The sequence below is a fragment of the Oryzias latipes genome, chromosome 11 (genome assembly GCF_002234675.1).
Source record: "Oryzias latipes chromosome 11, ASM223467v1".
In the NCBI taxonomy this organism is placed as follows: Eukaryota; Metazoa; Chordata; class Actinopteri; order Beloniformes; family Adrianichthyidae; genus Oryzias; species Oryzias latipes.
This window is the reverse complement of record NC_019869.2, coordinates 4,731,311-4,748,810: the sequence shown is the minus strand read 5'-3', so window position 1 is coordinate 4,748,810 and position 17,500 is coordinate 4,731,311. Positions and strand designations below refer to the sequence as shown.

At 39.0% G+C, this 17,500-nt stretch overlaps 3 protein-coding genes across 4 annotated transcripts; 1 reads left to right on the top strand and 2 right to left on the bottom strand.

The window, feature by feature from the left end:
- The first annotated feature begins 1,366 nt into the window (after positions 1-1,366).
- jtb (jumping translocation breakpoint) lies at positions 1,367-4,391 on the top strand. Of its 2 annotated transcripts, none has more exons than XM_023959591.1 (6): positions 1,367-1,564; positions 1,922-2,192; positions 2,455-2,495; positions 2,582-2,664; positions 2,868-2,947; positions 3,694-4,391. In XM_023959591.1, exons 2-6 carry the CDS (start codon positions 2,104-2,106, stop codon positions 3,848-3,850), a joined length of 450 nt encoding a protein of 149 aa, XP_023815359.1. In that variant the 5' UTR covers positions 1,367-1,564; positions 1,922-2,103; the 3' UTR covers positions 3,851-4,391. The 2 variants fall into 2 exon arrangements, with proteins under 2 accessions (XP_023815359.1, XP_023815358.1); XM_023959590.1 differs by having other exon boundaries at positions 1,368-1,564; positions 2,579-2,664.
- A 374-nt stretch (positions 4,392-4,765) lies between these two features.
- Positions 4,766-8,799, bottom strand: glmp (glycosylated lysosomal membrane protein). The gene is made up of 7 exons (XM_004073745.4): positions 8,511-8,799; positions 7,477-7,641; positions 6,805-6,903; positions 6,563-6,727; positions 6,263-6,481; positions 5,920-6,188; positions 4,766-5,850 (listed from the first exon to the last, which is right to left on the bottom strand). The coding sequence occupies exons 1-7, from the start codon at positions 8,619-8,621 to the stop codon at positions 5,676-5,678; spliced, it is 1,203 nt and encodes a 400-aa protein (XP_004073793.2). The 5' UTR covers positions 8,622-8,799; the 3' UTR covers positions 4,766-5,675.
- A 960-nt stretch (positions 8,800-9,759) lies between these two features.
- cct3 (chaperonin containing TCP1 subunit 3) lies at positions 9,760-16,843 on the bottom strand. Its single transcript, XM_011480710.2, has 14 exons — positions 16,726-16,843; positions 15,530-15,591; positions 14,945-14,995; positions 14,775-14,837; positions 14,579-14,675; positions 14,372-14,489; positions 11,870-12,056; positions 11,636-11,785; positions 11,432-11,564; positions 10,865-10,946; positions 10,609-10,789; positions 10,281-10,526; positions 10,047-10,178; positions 9,760-9,965 (listed from the first exon to the last, which is right to left on the bottom strand). Exons 1-14 carry the CDS (start codon positions 16,751-16,753, stop codon positions 9,882-9,884), a joined length of 1,614 nt encoding a protein of 537 aa, XP_011479012.1. The 5' UTR covers positions 16,754-16,843; the 3' UTR covers positions 9,760-9,881.
- Between the last annotated feature and the right edge of the window lie 657 nt (positions 16,844-17,500).

Here is a 17,500-nt window from a genome sequence, read left to right as displayed (position 1 = left end):
AAAAATGATGTAGCTTTTCATTATTGTTTCTTAAATCAAATCAAACTTTATTTATAAAACACTTTTCATAAAACATTAACGCAAAGGGCTTTGTGGACTTAAAACAATTAAAGACAAAATGATAAAATACTCAGAATTCCCTTAACAATGTCACTTACAATGACGCATAGTGAAAATTTTGCTAATTGAAAGTGTTTATACAGAAATCAAAAGGGTTATCGGTTTAAAATAAAAAGTGAGTGTTTACATGTGTATACCTTGTTGATACAAACCTTGTTAGGTTAACTAGTTATCTTAGGTTTAGTCATTTCTGAATCACGGGTTAACTTTTGATCATGTGAGTCTTTCAGTTAACTGAGGTGATACAGGCTGAAATACACAGTATCCCTCTGTGGATGATTTACAATATAATGTTTTTTTCATTAGAACTTTGATAAAATGAAAGTGGACAGTTATTGTGCATATTTGTTTTTCCTAAACTATACTGATTTAAAATATAAACAAATCTCGTTATGTATTAATAAATGGTTTGATGTTTGAGAATCGTCTCTTCTTGTGAATGAAACTACTGGCTGCCTCTTTAACGTCCGCCAACATTCCTTTTTTTTTTAATTGACATCATTCAGAATTACACCGCATTTTTTCCATTTGGAACATTCCAATCCCAAAACATAAGGCAGTTTAGCCTTTACAAATAGAAAACTAGAACAAAGTCTAAGCAGCAGATGAAAACAATATCAAATCATAAAACAGGGTTATAAGTAATAAATAAAACATAGACATATGATACACCTTTTGATACACCCAAATTGAATGTTCAGGTATAAAATTGTTGGGGTTAAGTTTCTTTGTTGAAAGCCACCCATATAAGTCATTCCAGAAGATTTTAACCAAATTACAATCATGAAAGAGGTACTTTTGAGTTTCAATATGGTTTGTACATACGGGGCATAAATTATCATGTATATTAAATCTTATACGTACAAAATCCTTACAGTTTCCGCCAGCGGAAGTGTCTGAATTTCAAAATAAATAGCTCTAGCTGTTTTAGGCTAAAAATTAATAATAATATTTATGATAGTAATGTATAATCTGACGCAAACTAATGATAAATTTTACACTGTTCATTAAAAAAATTCTGGTTACGAATAACAACTGACTTAGTCCTTGAACTATTTGGAGGAAAACTCTTATGATGAAACTATGCAACTTGTTCTGGTTGTTTTTTGAGCAATCCCAAATGATAAATATGTTTATTTTTATGTATAAGAATAAAATAAAATTTTAACTGGTTTATGACAAAACTATACACGTGAGTCATTTCTCACCAGGGAGGACTTTACGTGCTCTTGTTTTGAAAGAACCACACCAGAAGAGTTTCCTGTGTTTTGTGACGTCTTTGTATCGACGTGAGGCCGTAAACAGGTCCGGTGGCAGTTTTTGCATTTAACCACCAAAGCGGATCAGATTTATCGACTAGTTTCAGTCTCGGCTCGTTATAAACAAGTTTCTTGTTGTAAACGTCTCCTAGCTTCCGGAATGTCGGTTGATTTAGTGGATTACGGTGAGTGGACGGAGTTTAGCTAAACTGAGCTAATATTAGCCTAGCTTAGTTGGTTACTAACCAGACAGTGTAGTAAGTAGACGACTGTTGTCTGTAAAGATTAAATTGATTTCTATCTCGAAAACATGACGTTATTTTGTCTTTTGTTGACTCTAATTTGTGTGTTTCCATTTATGACATTAAGTTAACTGGATTTACCGTTTTGGGGGTTAGCCAGTTTGGTGGATCAATGACTGGTTGTTATTGTTAACTTCTCTGTTTGTCTTCACCTTTTATATCTTAATACGTTATATATTCCAAAATATAATTTGTATGCAATAATCACTTACTGATTGACAGAACTGTTTCATCTTTCAGGTGTAAACTTCCTGCTACCTTAAAACGATTCCCCCAGTCTGACCATCATGTAAGCAGACAAACAGGACCCCATCTGTGAACCAAAGAAGGGCTCGCAGGCCCAGAACCAGTCCGGACAGACCACTGACCCAAAGCGAAGACTCAGGGTGGCTGTGGTCCCACCCAGCTGGAGAAGCAGACTGATGGAGAGCGACTGTCGGATCCCGGTTGCTTGTTGTCGGCCGCGGTTCCTCCTCCTTCACGCTCTTTTCTGGGGCCTGGTGTCTCTCAGGTTAGTCTGTGTGCTGGGGTCAGAGGGCAAACTGATGAGGTAACTGCGTCTCATCTGAGGTTGAGGTTTACGCTTATAGGGGGAAAACACAGCCGCTAAAATAGAGAACTATCCTTGTAAATTGTTACTCAGATTGTGGTGAATCTGATTCAGAAGAAAACAAATGTGGATTGAAAGTAATATAGAAGACTTTTACTGTATTTAAACTTTAAATTCAGTCCATCAGTAGCCTTAACTGTTTCTCATGTTGTTTTGGTTTTAGAGTGTTTGGAGCAGCGCTGCTTAACGAAGAGAAAACTGCAGGTAAAGCTAAGCCATGTTTGTCACCCATAACTGTTTGTTTCATGATGTAACGCTGAAAATGGTTGCATTGTTCTCTGCGGCAGCAGTGAAGCCCGTGGCCACTCCCTGCTGGCTCATGGAGGAGTTTGTCGTGGTGGACGAGTGCGTACCCTGCAGCGACTTCCACTCTGTAAGTTATTTGAATTGAATACAGCTGGATTTTTTTGACCCATATGTTAATAATATTATATCAAACTGAAAGAAATGTTGTTCTACCATTTATTGTATCTGCAACACTTATAATTTAAAAGCATCGGATCATGTTGGGATTCTAACACGTGTACTCTATATGGAAATTCTACTAAAGCGATCGTTTTTTGTATGTTTTTCTAGAAAACACAGTTTGCATGCAAACAAACAGGATATGTCGAGAGGATCAATTGCACTAAATCCAGCAGGGAAGACTACAAAAGGTCAGTTCTGGATTCTTACTGGAACCACGTTTGCAATCTGAGACTCTGGAGCTCCAAGTGGATCTTTTAGCCCTCAACTGTGGCAATCTACTTGAAGAAAAAAATGTTTTTCAGAAACCTTTTTTAGAAATCTTTTGAAAAAATTTCAAGGATTTGAAGTTGTTTATGCCCCGAGAAATTTGGTCAGGGGCGGTAATTACCTCTAATTTAAAATTGGTTTGTTAGATTTACAAATTTCTGACTGAGATGCACCACAAATGGTAAAGTAAACTGTTTATAGTTTGTTTGTCCTGGATTGAAATAATTCTGTGATACAGGATGTCTTTTTATTTTGAAAGGAAGTCATGTAAACCTAGATCAAAACTTATAAAGAATTTATTATTTAGATAAAAAGGAAATTTTCCTTTTATGTTCTGTATATGCCAAAAAAAGGTACATTTATTATTATCATAACAGTAAAAACAACATAACTACAAAGCAGTGTCTCATTTTTCCCCCATCTGCGGTGGTTATGGTCATTGAGAAATCAACCCGGATGTCTTTAAGTGTTGAAGGTTGCAGACTCCCGTTTTAAATCATCCTTTAAAATCTCTAGCTGATAAAATGCATGAATCTCTCAGCTTTTACTCTGAAATCTAAACTGTTAATGATCATTTGCATAATTAAAAACAAACGAAACTGAAATCATCCAAAAGATTAGATTCATTTATTCACGATTAAGGAATGAACCGTCTTCTTCTTTTCAGTTGTCGATCTGCTTCGATGGAGGAGCATCTCTTCTGGAAGTTTGAAGCCGCCACCATGGCGCTGACAGCTTTCTTCGCGGCTCTCGTGGTCGTCCGTCAGCGCCAGCTCGATCGGCGGGCCTCTGAAAAAGTCCGACGGCAGATTGAATCCATCTAGGACTTCGAGAGCTGCTCCACTGTTTTTTTTTTTTTTAAATTCTCCTCAGTATTTTTAGCAGAAGGTGTGCAACAATGACCGGAGACAGAAAGACAAAACGCTGTTCACGTTGACTTTAAAGACGCAGATTTGGACGATGGGATGGCGAACTGTTGCAGGATCCTCAGACGCTTTCAGCTTCATCCGTTGGAGTTACTTGTATCGTCCACCTTAAATTCCTGTATGAGGTCTCATCCAGTATTTGCTGTCTTTCAAAACACCAAATGAAACTTCTGCGTCAACCGTCTCCCAGCCTGATGGACTTTCGGGGTCAACTTTGTGCTAAAATAAGACAGAAAAATGTCTTCCTGCTTATTAAAAAAAATAAAAAAAGAAACACGGTTTGTTACTTAGTGAAATCGATGTTTGGATTCTGAAACTTGAGATTTCTGACCCTTAAATAATGATTTTAAAATGGTGTTCTTAAAGGAAAAAAGCTGTAAACCTGAGCTGTTGTGAAAGTGGGCGGAGTTTGCACACCATTAAACTGTTTATGAATGAATGCGGTCAACAACTTATTGATCACTGATGGTGTTATTGGCTGACGGGTTAAGTTTAATCAGGACGTGACTATGAAATGAAGAACCACCACCTTGTTTCTGTTCTGATTTAAGCTTTTATTTTAAATCCAAAAGTTTTCTTTTAAATGTATTTTTGCCTTTATTAACATTTTGTCGAAATTATTCTTACAAGAGCTGAAGGTCAAACGTCTCTGCAGGTGTTTTACAAACAAAAGGTTGTGTTGCTCAAATGTATGGATCCTATTTAGCTGAAATTCGATGACAATTACCTGAAAATACATGTTTTATGTAATTTTGTGTTAATGGAATGAAAAATATTCTGATTTATGAAAAAAAAGGGAACTGAGAAAAGGCAGAAAGTCAATCTTTGGTTTTATTTTGCCTTGTAAAGTAGCAAAAAAGCACTTATTCTGATTTTAAGCACAAAAATTCTACAAATATTTTGTATTTGCTAATTTCAATGGTTTTTCCTGTTTTTCTCAGCAGCTCAAAACAAATATCTTGATAACTTAATACGAGGGAGGCTTAACTTCTAAATACTTTTACCAGTTTGGACACAATTTAGCCTAAAATGTCTCTTTCATTTGTTTATCAGACTTGGCTTCTTCTTTTTGCTTATTCGTTGAAGGATAAATGACCTAAACTACAGCTGAAATAAAAACGTTAGTGTAAGAAAATCTATCTTTAACAAAAAAATAATTGTCTAACCAGCAGGACAAATGTGTCTGAGAGTAACAAAAAAAACAGATTTTTCAGCGATTTATTTAGACAATATATGAGCCAATCAGCTGCTGGGCAGCTTTCAAATCATCAAATGGTTTTTGATAAACCTCGATCCTTGGCAACAACAAAAAAAAAAAGATAATTTGAACTTGTAATGGCCAAACTAGAACACTTGGCAAACAAACACTGGCACAATTAATCATCAAAACTCCCTGAACGTTTGTATAAATGCATCTAATTATATAAAAAATGCAACAAATCCTCCTAATAAAATAAAATATCAGCAAGCGGCTGACCAAGAACGTAAATCTTACAGAAAAAAATATATATATTATTTTTAAATGGCAAATATTTCCGATTCAAACACAAAAAACTGCCTTAAATTTAAGAGTTTGATCCTAAAGTTCCATAATCCTTTTTAGGTCAGACTATCCTGCTGGTGCTTTCTGCTTATTCCAGGTTAGAGACTAAAGTCTGGAATATGAATCCCGCAAGAAAATGTCTTTAAACCATTTCTAAAAGAGTCTCTGTCCTTCCATCCATCAGTTGATTGGCTGGTAGGTTGCCGGGGAGCCGTGCCTCCTCTTATGGAGGCAAACCAAGGCTCCGCCCACCAGCAAGAGGATCATGGGAGTCCCAAGACCCACGGCCATGATGGCGAGGACAATCGGAGAGAAGGTGTCAACGGGAGGAGCTCCGACACCCACCAGCATCGTCCTGAAACAGAAGATGCGTTTGTCGTCTGACCCTGACCCGTGGTTAAAGGTTGACCAGAAGGGAACCCACCAGCTGAGGAACCTGGTGCTGTTGTAGAACGGTTCTCCTGCCAGGCCAAAGCTCACGTTCAGCCCCGTGATGTTGGGTTGGGAGAAGAAAGCTTGGATGAGGGCGGAAGAAGCTGCCGTGGCGTTTCCGTCCTGAGTCTGGGGGTCCGAGTAGCGGCATGGCGTGGCGTCCTCCAGGGCTGGGTTGGACTGGCGGTACGCCACCGGCTTCCACTGGACGTAACCCGACACGTCTGAGCCGCCCTTCACAGGAGACACCCACTGAGACACCTGACGGGTGAAGGGAACAGGCTGTCCATGTTTGGTTCCGACTCTGACGTTTGACGTTTCCTCCGGTACGTCACCTTAAAAATTGACGGCGTGAACTCGTCGTCAATGAACTGGCGGACATCCACTCTGCTCAGAGGGAAGTCTCCGCCCACCGCCTGCATCTCCAGCAAGAACCTAGAGTTTGCCGACCGTGGCATGATACCATGCAGCCAAACCTCAAGCTGGGAGGAGTTAGCTGAGTGCAGGAGGCGGGGCCAAGACTCTGCACGCCCGTCGGAGTCAAAGACAGACAACTGCAGGGAACGATTCATCAAAACATTAATGAATACTTCTCTAAGTTTTGTTAACATAGAAATTAAAAAGTGTCCTCAAACCGTCAGGCAGAGGGATCCGTTCCCGAACTCGGGGGTTTCTCCGCACAGCCGAGCTTTGGCGTCGAATAGTTCCAGGCGGTTCCAGTTCAGGTTCTGGAGCTCGTAAGGAGGGAAGAAGTCGGAATCTGGCATGGCGGTGTCATTCGCGTCGTCATACTCCAGCAGCTGAGGGACACAACAGATTTATGAAGCAAACCCAACGTTTCCATGGAGACCTGAGCTAGCAGAATTTCCCAACTGACCCGACTGAAAACCACGGCGATGCTGTACTGGATGCTGCTCTGCGGCTCCACACTGAGGCCACCGCTGACGTTACGGCTCAAAAACTGAGTCCAGTTCACCTAATGCACCGAAAAATGAATGCAGATTAAACACACCTTATTATGATGTTCAATTCCTCTTAAAACTTGTAACCCTTGTGCAATCATAGGCACTTGACATTGGAACTGGGGTCATCTAGACCCACTACACAGTGCGCTAAACCTTTTTTCTTCAATGATTTGTGATCTTCACTGGTGTCCATGGATTACATGAAATCCTCTTCACCTGTATCCACCTCTGTCATGGTAGGGAGAACACGTCAATGTAAGAATTGGGTCATCTGGACCCCATAGGATAGCACAAGGGATAATCATAGCTTCATTAATGACTGAAAGAAAAATTATTTATCTCCCAAATATACATTTAAGTAAATTCTCATTAAACAGAAAAATATATATATTTAAATAATTACAGATTATAGTGAATGCAAATGCTGCTAAACAGAATTTACTGTTTAGTTGTGCATCAAAATGTGAAGAAATTGCTATTTTGTAGAGATTTGATGAAAGAAAAAATAGAAAGTATATTTTTTGTTCATTAATTTAATCATTAATACTACAAATACTTCATAAAAAAATACACTACTGTCAAACCTGAACTAAAGAGTTGCTTGTGTTGGTGTGAACTATCAGCAACGTTGGCGCCCCCTGGCTGCACCACAGGAAATGCAGCGTGTCGTTATCTCCCACAGCTCGCACATGCAGCAAGTCACCACCAGGTGGCACTGATGTTGAGTTTGGGTTCAACTGCAGGGTCAACTGAATAAGCACAGGTGAGAAAAATCAAAAAGATTGTCTGCAGATTAATGAAAATGCAGCAGATTCATGTCTGCTTCAATATAGAATTTTATCGGGTAATTTGAATTTTGTTATGACACAGAAAATAAACACAAAGTAAACCATCCTGATTGAGAGATTTTATCTCACAGTAGTTTACATTTTCACGTGACTGTGATATTCACAAAGCCTGAAGGATACAAGAACTAAAAAAAAAGCAAATATTTTCGAAGTAAAAGTCCTTTATTGATTTTCTTAACTACAAACGAAGATAATTATAATATATTTATTCAAGCTTATTTTGAATATTATTTCAGAATTATTTAGGCAAATTATCTCAGCTGATAAAATGCAATAAACATGGCAACTTTTTTTGCAAAGAACAAAAGCCTTTTAACTTATAAGGTGAATTTACAAATGGTCATTTAGACGGTAAAACGTTTTTTAATCAGCGTCATTTAAAGTAAACAACAAGGAAAGAAAGGTAGTAAAACATTTGAATAAAAATTTTGATTACTAAAGCGTACAAAAAAACAAGTTTTAAGGGACATCGCCATATGAAAATAATACATCAGGATCAAAGTTATATTTTCGGAAAACCAATCATTCAATCTGCAATCAAAATGAAAGAGCACAAACAATAGAAGAAATTGCTGAAAACTACAAATGAATTGATATAACTAAGAATATCACAAAAGGAAAACTTCGATTTCTAGGCGTGAATTAGTGGCATTTTTGCCATGATATATGATAATGTAATCAAAACTTTCACTTCCTGTTTATTTTTCGTGGTTTTTGTCGAACATTAGGGTCTAAATTAAAGAACTTCCGGGTACGCTTTACTGTCTTACCTGTCTTTTATATTCGTTTGTCCCGCCAACTAAACACGGGCAAAAACTTAACCGTAAAATAAGCAAAACAACAAAAACTCTGTTGCCTATCATTGTCCCTGCAGCCGCCATAACTGTTGTGAAAGTTCTGCGTTGAGTCACATGACCCTCCACTTCATGTCAGCTGAGCGTTAAGAAGCCCCGCCCCCTCCAGCCTTCTTAAAGAAACAGTCATAAATAATGAGTTTTGACTTTTTTTTTCCCACATACCGAAAATATTCGGGGAATTTGGATTACATATTATTGTTAGCATGTATTGGGCAATCAAAAACAAAACTATACTCTAAACCTAGATGAAAATAATACAATTTATCATTTCCGGTGACAGATTTAGACAAATCAGCAGTTCTGATATGAGATGGGAAAAACTAAAACTTTTATCTTTCGCATTTTTAAATATTTCTAATGGTTGCCCTGTCATAAAAAAAATGTAAATACGTTTTCTTTTGAACACAACTTTTTGTGAATAGTTCAGTAATAAATGAACTAAAAATCTGACTGGCTTCTTAGAGTTAACAAAATCGTGTTTGGAGAGATTTTTTAAATTATATTATAGCCTATAGCTGTTTATATTATTACATTTTTATTTAACTTGGGGTATTTGATCTTAGCCTATATTAAATAATAGCATAAAACTTATTTATGATGCTATATAGAACCTTGATGGCCTTTTTTTTTTTTTTTTTTTTTTACGAATTAGTGAATAATTAAATTCCACTCTTTCATTTGACAAATCAAGTTTGCCTTTAACATTCTGTAATTAATCTAAAATGCAATCCTAGGCTGTGGAGCAGAACCAGCTTACACTTGTCCAAAAACATAAAGGAGTTTAAGAACAAATGTGGAAATATTAATAAACATTTACAAATAAAAATAAATCTAAATATTTATGATTATAAATTTGGGGATTAAGATTTACATGGAATCAAATGAGTGTTTGTTTTTAAATGATTATGGGTATATTCATTTATTTGTGAAGTTAGATGTGTGCATGGATATAAAAACTGAAAGTGTTCTCATTTGAGGGAACAGTAATAAATTTGGTCTAGGAGGTGAGAATTTCTAAGGCTTTTCTGATATTTCTTGTATATTCTTTTTATATTTTGTCTCTTAATGTACGTGTCTCAATTAAACATCATCCAATGAGCCAAGTTTTGTATGATCAAACTATTCACAAACTTGTAAAAAAAAACATCTTCAACCACAAAAATGAAACCAGCTCTTAACTTTGTGTTTATTAAGTTTAAGTGAGTCGCCTGGTCCCCACACACACACATACAAATGCGCACACACACACACAACTGGGCTGTTGAAATGTCGACGTCAGAGGATCTACTCGGCTCCTTGGCCATCCGCCTTGTCCTTCTTCTTGTGACCAGAAACGATGTCGTCGATGCGCAGCAGCAAGATGGCGGTCTGCAAAACGTAACCCAGACCCGTCAGTGAGGGCGGAGGTCATCATTGTCGATCGGCGAACATCACGCCGATCGCTCTTACCTCAACCGCCGTCTTGTAGGTCTGAGCTTTGACGGCCAGCGGCTCCCAGATTCCCAGAGTTGACATGTCGGTCAGACAGCCGCTCTCCCCGTTGATGCCCCAGCCCACATTTCCTTCTTGTGTGTGCTTCGCCTGAACCAAAAATATAATTTTTTTAAAATTTTTAAATAAAAAAAATATAACTCCCGAAGCCATAAGGAACAACAGGATGTTGATATTTTGTGTTTTCTGTACCCGAAGTGATGTCAACACTCTGATAGTGGAGGCTCCGCAGTTCTGGATCAGCGTCCGAGGGATGACCTCCAGCGCCTGCGCCACGGCCCGGTACGGCCACTGTTCAATCCCCGTCAGGGCCCGCGAGCGTTCCGTCAGACGCTTCGACACAGCCATCTCCACCGCACCCCCGCCGGGCAGCAGGAATGGGTCGAGCAGCACGTTGCGGCACACTTGCATGGCGTCCTGCAGGTTCCTTTCCACCTCCTGTAAACCGAAGCAGAGCGAGTGAACTCCAAGCGAATGAATCGGGTCGATCGGAACTTTTGCGTGCCAGTGGTGTCCTCACCGCCAGGATCTCCTTGCTGGCTCCTCTCAGCAGGATGGTGCAGGCTTTGGGATCTTTGCACTCAGTGATGAAGGTGAAATACTCGTCTCCGATCTTCTTCACCTCAAACAGTCCGGCTCCCAGGCCGACATCCTCCTCACGCAGCTCGTCCGTCCGGCTCACAATGCGAGCTCCACAGGCCCTGAAAAACAAACAAACAGGTGAGTTCAGACACGTTGCAGACGTGTTCGCTGATAGAAGACGGAAATCGAAGTACCTGGCGATGCGGTTGTTGTCAGTCTTCCTCACGCGGCGAATTGCAGTGATATTTGCTTTAACCAGGTAGTGCTGGGCCAGATCTGAGACGACCAGAAGTCAGAATTAAACCAATTATTTCAAATATTTTCAAGACGGATGGACGATTTTAACAAATGTATTTAAATCCCACTCCGATGGTGTTTTGAACATGTTCTTGTGGCATTTTTCCGATGATGATGGACATATAACAAGAAAATTGGTCTGAAATATGCATCTCTGAGCATTTTTTTAATTTAAATTGCTGTGAATCGAGAGCAGATTATAAAACGGTCACTTGAAAAAGATCGTATTTGTGACGTAGAAGCTCCCTGCTGAGAGCTTTCAGTAACTGGGAGTGAAGAGGTGGGCGGGGTTGCTCTTTGCCAACGGTGCTCGTTTTTATTTTTTTGGCTAGAAATAGTCTAATCTTAACTAAAAGACCACTGGGAACTCCCTAAAAACAGATCCAAAGACAATCGAAGTGGGACTCGAACATTTGTCAATCCCTCTGTGTGGACTATGTCTTCCCGCTCTGAGGTGGACAAACCTGAGATCCCCTTCTCAGTGAAGATCAGGTCTGGCTTGAGGCGGACGATGTCCTCACAGATCTGCTGGATGTAATCTTCTTCCATTTGCAGGATTCTGGAGAAGTCCTCCTCCTTGCTGATCTCGATGTCGGTCTAGAGGCAAACAGGCGGGTCAAACGCTGCACCACGGCGCCGTTGAGGACACGAGCTCCAGTGCACTGTACCTGACTCTCTCCTTTCTTGTACTCCAGAGAACAGTCCAGCAGCACAATCCTGGGGTTTTTGATCATCCGTCTCATTTTGGGGTGAGTGACGTCCTTGTTGATCATCACGCCTTTCAGCACACAGGAGTCCTCGATGAACCCGCCCGGAACCTGCAGGATCACAGAGGAAGCCGTTTGTAACTCACCGCATTTAAAGTCGCACCTGTTTGATATGAAGTTATTCAAGGGTAGTACCTTTTCTACTTTGGCGTAGTTCTTGATGTCGATTTCTTTGCGCCCATTCTCCTCCAGCTCCACCGTGCGGACGGCGTCCAGGGCGATGGTGCAGGCCAGGTCGGACCAGCGGAATAGAGCCTTGGTGTTGATGGCAGAGTTGACGATCTTCAGCATCATGGAGCGATCTGATGTGTCCACAGGAGTGCTGCAGAAAGTTCAACTCTTTAAGACACGCCTTTAGATTTACTCCTGAGCCGTGATATTCATTAAAAAGATTATTTCAACGGGATACATTTCTCCACTACACCTGCAACCAAAAATAAAAAAATGGTTCTGTCTTGAAAGAAATTGATGTGAATAAGGGATTCAATTTATAAAAAAAAATAAATAAAAAAAAAGTCAAAAACACTCCAGACTATGGATGCTATTACTAAACCCTTTAAGACTGGAGTTGTTGCCATTGACAGAATATGATACACCCTTTCTGAACTAATTGAACCAATTAATGCAATTCCAACAGGTTCTGAGAAAAGCAGCTTTGCACTGATATTACAGTAGTTTCATGAGCCGCATTGAGTTTTGCGGCAGTGACTTTAGAGAATCATGGGAAAAGAAAAGAAAAAACGATCGTTTTTAGCTGTTTACTGGTGTTTTGTTAGAACTTGTGAATAAAGTCATTCGTATTGTGAAAACCATTGTGTTGAACCAGGACGATGACTAGAGGAGATGGAAGGTGGGTTTTCATCCTACATGCAGTAGGTAAAACGTTTTTGTACCAAAGGTGATTTTGATTAGATTTACCATCATAATGTTAGTTTTTTATTTATTCATTTTATTTGTTTTATATATGTTCATAGAAATACAAGAATTTTTTTTTAAAGCAAAAATGCTCATGTTCCTTCTGTTTTACATAAATCAAACAGATTTGTCACTGGCTGCGTTTCCATTGACTGTGAAATCAATACAGCAGATGTTTTGGGAGCTACCGCTAGCTTAAGCACCTCCTAAAGAGAAATACTAGAACGCACTCGGCAGAGCATATTTGGTAGAAGCAGCCTTGAAACTGTTTTGCTGCGAGTGGCTTGACGCATGTTCTCCCCGTGCGTGCATGTGGGGGTTTTCTCCGGCTTCCTCCCAAAAACATTCTTCGTAGGTTAATTGGTGACTTTAAATTGTACCTAGGTGTGAATGTGAGTCTGTGTGGGTGTTTGATTTGTGGCACCGCGACAGACAGGTGACCTGTCTATAACGTCCCCTGCCTTCACCCACGAGTGGCCAGGATAGGCTCCAGCAGCCCCGTGACCCCGAAAGGGGCAAAAACGGGTTTAGAAGATGAATGAATGATTGGTTTGATGCACCAAGTTTAAAGTCACAAACCCAGAGAACAAAATCTAAGTTTTGACTAACCAGCCAAGTTGGCTGATAAATGAAAAAAAAAAAAGTTCTACCAACCAAATTATTCCATATTTTAGAAAGAAAAACTATAGGTGTTATATTAAAAAATGATTTTATGGAAAGACAACATAATTAAAACATCAGATAAAAACAAATGTTTTCCTGAGGAACTTCCGTTTTGATTTTTTTTAATCAATCTTTGCTTCTGCTTTTGCCGTTTTCACGCCGTCTATGAAATGTTGAGTTGTGTCTGTTTTCCTGCTGAAAATCGCCCCCCTGAGAAGAGGGCTTTCAGTCTTCAGTCTTCACCTGTGGTGAACCAACTGTACGGTCAAATAAAAAAACCTGCTGAGAAAACGAGGACAGATTTACTGAAGGGGAGCAGATCGACAAAAAAAAAAAAAATCCTAATTCTGCCTCCAGTTGATTCATTTTGACATGGAATCATAAAAAAAACAGACTGAAAAGATGATCATGTTTTGGATTCTTGCCATGGGCAGTAAAGACGCGGCGCTCTCACGAGGGGAGGCGGGGCTTTTTCCAGCTCAACTCCGCCTCTGTAACGTTACAAAGACACTAATAATAAAGTTCCATAAAAACTGGCTTCAGTCTGTCATTATATTTATAAAATATATATATTTTAAATGTTCCACAAGTTAATTTTGTTGGATTTATCCGCCACGTCTTAAAGTTTGCTCCTTGAAAATATAGTCTGACTTCAAACCGGTCAGTGATCACATGTAGGAGACACACGGAAAAGCTCCTTAGCACAGCATCATAGCATGATAGCACCGTAGCATTTAGCATCGTAGCATCAGTGTGTAACGACACCGCTGTCTTCAAATCAACACTTTTCATTAAACGTTCTGTTCTTTCTGGATCCTGGTAAAAATTGTCACATGTTCAGCTGATTCACTGAAGCAACTAGCACAAGTTAGGAGGGGGGGGGGCACTTCCAGCAGCAAGAAGTAGCTCCTCTTTGCTTGCTGCTGTTTTCACATCTGCACTGTGCGAGAGACCGGCGGGCCGACTTTACTCAAGACAACAGAAGTGCGAGAGAGCAGAGAGATGGGGAAATAAAAATGTCTATATTCGCTAAAACAAATCGTCCAGTTCTGAGTGTACCTGACTTCCTTCAAAGCTTCAAGCATGTCCTCCAGAGCCTGTCTGTAGGCACTAATAATCACGGTTGGATGCATCTGCTGCTCAAGGAAATGCTCGGCTATGGACAGCATCTCTCCAGCTGTTGCAGACGGAAACAAAAAGTTACAAATGATCAAGTCAGATAACAGTCAGATGTATTAATGAAGAAAAAAAAGAACATCTCCTTACCCAGAATGATGACAGAAGTGGTCCCATCTCCAACCTCTTCATCCTGAGTGCGGCTGATCTCAATCATGGTCTTGGCTGCAGGATGCTGAACCTGAATCTGTTTCCACAAACAAAAGGGTCAGACACATAAACATCACAACTTACTTTAAAAAGTTACATTTTTGAGCAGAAAAACATCATTTTTTGTCCATCTAACCTCTCTAAGAATGGCGTTTCCATCATTGGTCATCACAATTCCTCCTGTAGGATCAAGTAACATCTACGAAAAGCAGCAAAAACCGCATGTTATTGCCTCAGACTACAGACAAACACACTCTTTGTGGGTTATTGTGCGTGAAAGCGTTGAAGACGGTGAGCTGAACTGACCTTCATCATGGCTCGAGGTCCGAGGCAGGTTCTGATGACATCTGCAATCATCTGAAATAAAGAGAGACGTTAGCACCTGAGGCACAACAAACTAAGAAGAGATCACAGACAGAAAAAAACTGGTTAAAAAATATGTGAGGGACCCTAACCAGCCAACAATTACACAGTTAAATTCATTTACCAGAACAACTGAAGTTGAAGCATTTCATGGGGAAAAAAACCTGCTTTTAATCACATCAGCACTGCTTTTGTCCTTACAAGTCAGCCCAGATTCATTATATATTCATAGGCTTGTTTTAGTTTCTGTCAGAATATGGACACAACATAGCTTTTCTTCCTTATCTTTAGTTTTTTGTCGTTTCTGTTTTTTTTGGATAAATCAAAAGGTTTAAAAAATTCATTCCTACACAAAAACAAAAGCTAAGAAATAATTAAAACCTTTTGACAGGTTTGAATTTTGCTGAACTGTTAAATAAACCGACAACTTCAAACAAACAATCACTCACTAAGCTATTGTATCACTAACCAATCAGAACACCCAGCAGATTTTAGGAGCATTTGAAATATGTTTCAAACTGAACCAACCTTTGCAGCACTGATGTTCCCGGTCTGAACTTTACGACCCGACTCCCTCTTCACATTTTGGTCTTTATGAAAAAAAAGGAAGAAAAAAAAATCAGATGAGCTTCAGATCTGAACAGAATTTATAAATAAAACTCAACAGTTTGATATATATCAATGTATGACATTCAACCAATAAATAACTGTAGAGGGCACGGACAACGTTGAGCGTACACAGCAACGCTTAATAATGTTATGACAAAGTATTTTGATTTACTTTAGAATAAATTGTGAATATCCCTTCAGAGGTCTGTAATGCTGCTTTTAAACTTCAGGGCCACCGTAGTCGCAAAAGCAAATCTGCTTTCACTGATACATTATATAAGAACTGGTCTGTGTTGCTTTATAAAAAAGTTTTGCTCCTTTCTATTCATAATACCAAAAATGGAGAAACGTAGTGTGTCTTACGAGATGATTGAGGTGTAAATATATATAAATTTTCTTCTTATATTTAATGCGTCATTGCTGAGGACTGTATAAGTGCAAATGTTTCTGCTTTAGATTTGGAGCAGTTATGTCAATTTGACAGCATACATTTCTTTTATGTTTAGTTTATTATTTAATCAATTTACAGGTCAAATAGATTTGATGATCATAAGTCTTTATGTCTTTTTCTTTTTTCCCCTTATGAAACTACTCTTAAAAATTATCTAAAACAAAAATAATGATCAACTAAACCAAAACTTAAGTCAAAATCTAAACAATACATTGCATCAGGGAAGAAAAGGTGTTTTAAAGAATGCACTTTTACTTCCTGGCGTTAACTTTATATTCAAACGGATGCTGCAGCAAAATGTTAGCTAGCTGGCCTTTTTAGCCGCACATTCATGCTGAGTAACTGGACTGATTTAGCTAAGCTAGCCTAGCATCTCCATGCGCGCTAGCCTTCCAAAACAGGGAATTAAAGATGATGGGAGTATTCGGGTGGAGCTGCTAGCCGACCGACAAGAGGAAAACAGCCGGAGATGCTAACAGCGGTAGCTCCCTTCGCGGTTTACGGCGTAGCAAGCACATGTTTAGCTTCTGCCGGCTTTGTCTGATAGCCAACCACTCCTAACTTCATTGATACAACCCGGACCGAGCTGCAGCCCGCGGCAACCACTAACGAATGTGCTTTTTAAAAGACTAAGGTACACAAAAAACGTAAATGTGATACTTACTGAGCACTAAAACCTGCTGGCCCATCATTTTGACAGCGGGAGTCGAACCTCAGCAGCCTGGAAGGTTCTGGGTGGCACGGGGAGAGGGCGGGGCTCAACAAAAGAGGAAGATGTGCCTCTTGAGTTCGACCAATCAACAAAGAGTATCCACTTGATTGACATGTCTCACTTCGAACAAAATGAATGACATGAAACCTTTCACCTTTTATGGAGAAAACCAATCAGACGCTTCAAATTTTCACAATTTCATGTAAAAAAAAAAACTACATCAATTGTATTAAATTTAGAAAATTTTAATGCACATAAAAAATCTACAATACTTATAATTAGGGACTGTTTAAAGGAATCAAAAACATTGACTGATGCGACACTGAACATTGTAAACATTAGTTCTTCTTGTGGCTGCATTTAAAAAAAATCATTTTTAATTAGTTTTAGAGATAAATCACATACAGAGCAACCCTTTGCAGAAGGACTGATGAACTTAATGCATGTTTTGGTCCTCAAAAAACACAGTTTAGAAAAATCTTCATCTAATAATTGAATATGCAAATACTTTTGTAAGACTTCCATAAAACAAAAAACTAAATATACCATGTCCACCCTCAGAGAAGAGTTTCACTTCTTACAATTTATTTATTATTTAACCCAAACATGTATTCAAACCTTCGTCTTTTTGTGTCAAAAGTTTCCTTAATCACAGTATTACAAAAGCATGACAACTAAAAATGTGCCTAACATAGTGATTTAAAAATACAAAATAATATGTATTTAA

Excerpts from the sequence above, each read along its gene's own strand:
- jtb (XM_023959590.1), top strand. The coding sequence starts at position 2,104 with ATGGAGAGCGACTGTCGGATCCCGGTTGCTTGTTGTCGGCCGCGGTTC. Across the intron at positions 2,193-2,454 it reads TGGGGCCTGGTGTCTCTCAG|AGTGTTTGGAGCAGCGCTGC; the intron begins GTTAGTCTGTGT and ends TTTTGGTTTTAG. Across the intron at positions 2,496-2,578 it reads TAACGAAGAGAAAACTGCAG|CAGTGAAGCCCGTGGCCACT; the intron begins GTAAAGCTAAGC and ends TCTCTGCGGCAG.
- glmp (XM_004073745.4), bottom strand. The coding sequence starts at position 8,621 with ATGGCGGCTGCAGGGACAATGATAGGCAACAGAGTTTTTGTTGTTTTG. Across the intron at positions 6,904-7,476 it reads CAAGCAACTCTTTAGTTCAG|GTGAACTGGACTCAGTTTTT; the intron begins GTTTGACAGTAG and ends TCGGTGCATTAG. Across the intron at positions 6,728-6,804 it reads TCGCCGTGGTTTTCAGTCGG|CTGCTGGAGTATGACGACGC; the intron begins GTCAGTTGGGAA and ends TGTGTCCCTCAG.
- cct3 (XM_011480710.2), bottom strand. The coding sequence starts at position 16,753 with ATGATGGGCCAGCAGGTTTTAGTGCTCA. Across the intron at positions 10,790-10,864 it reads GACAACAACCGCATCGCCAG|GGCCTGTGGAGCTCGCATTG; the intron begins GTACTTCGATTT and ends TTTGTTTTTCAG. Across the intron at positions 10,527-10,608 it reads CCAGCAAGGAGATCCTGGCG|GAGGTGGAAAGGAACCTGCA; the intron begins GTGAGGACACCA and ends TTCGGTTTACAG.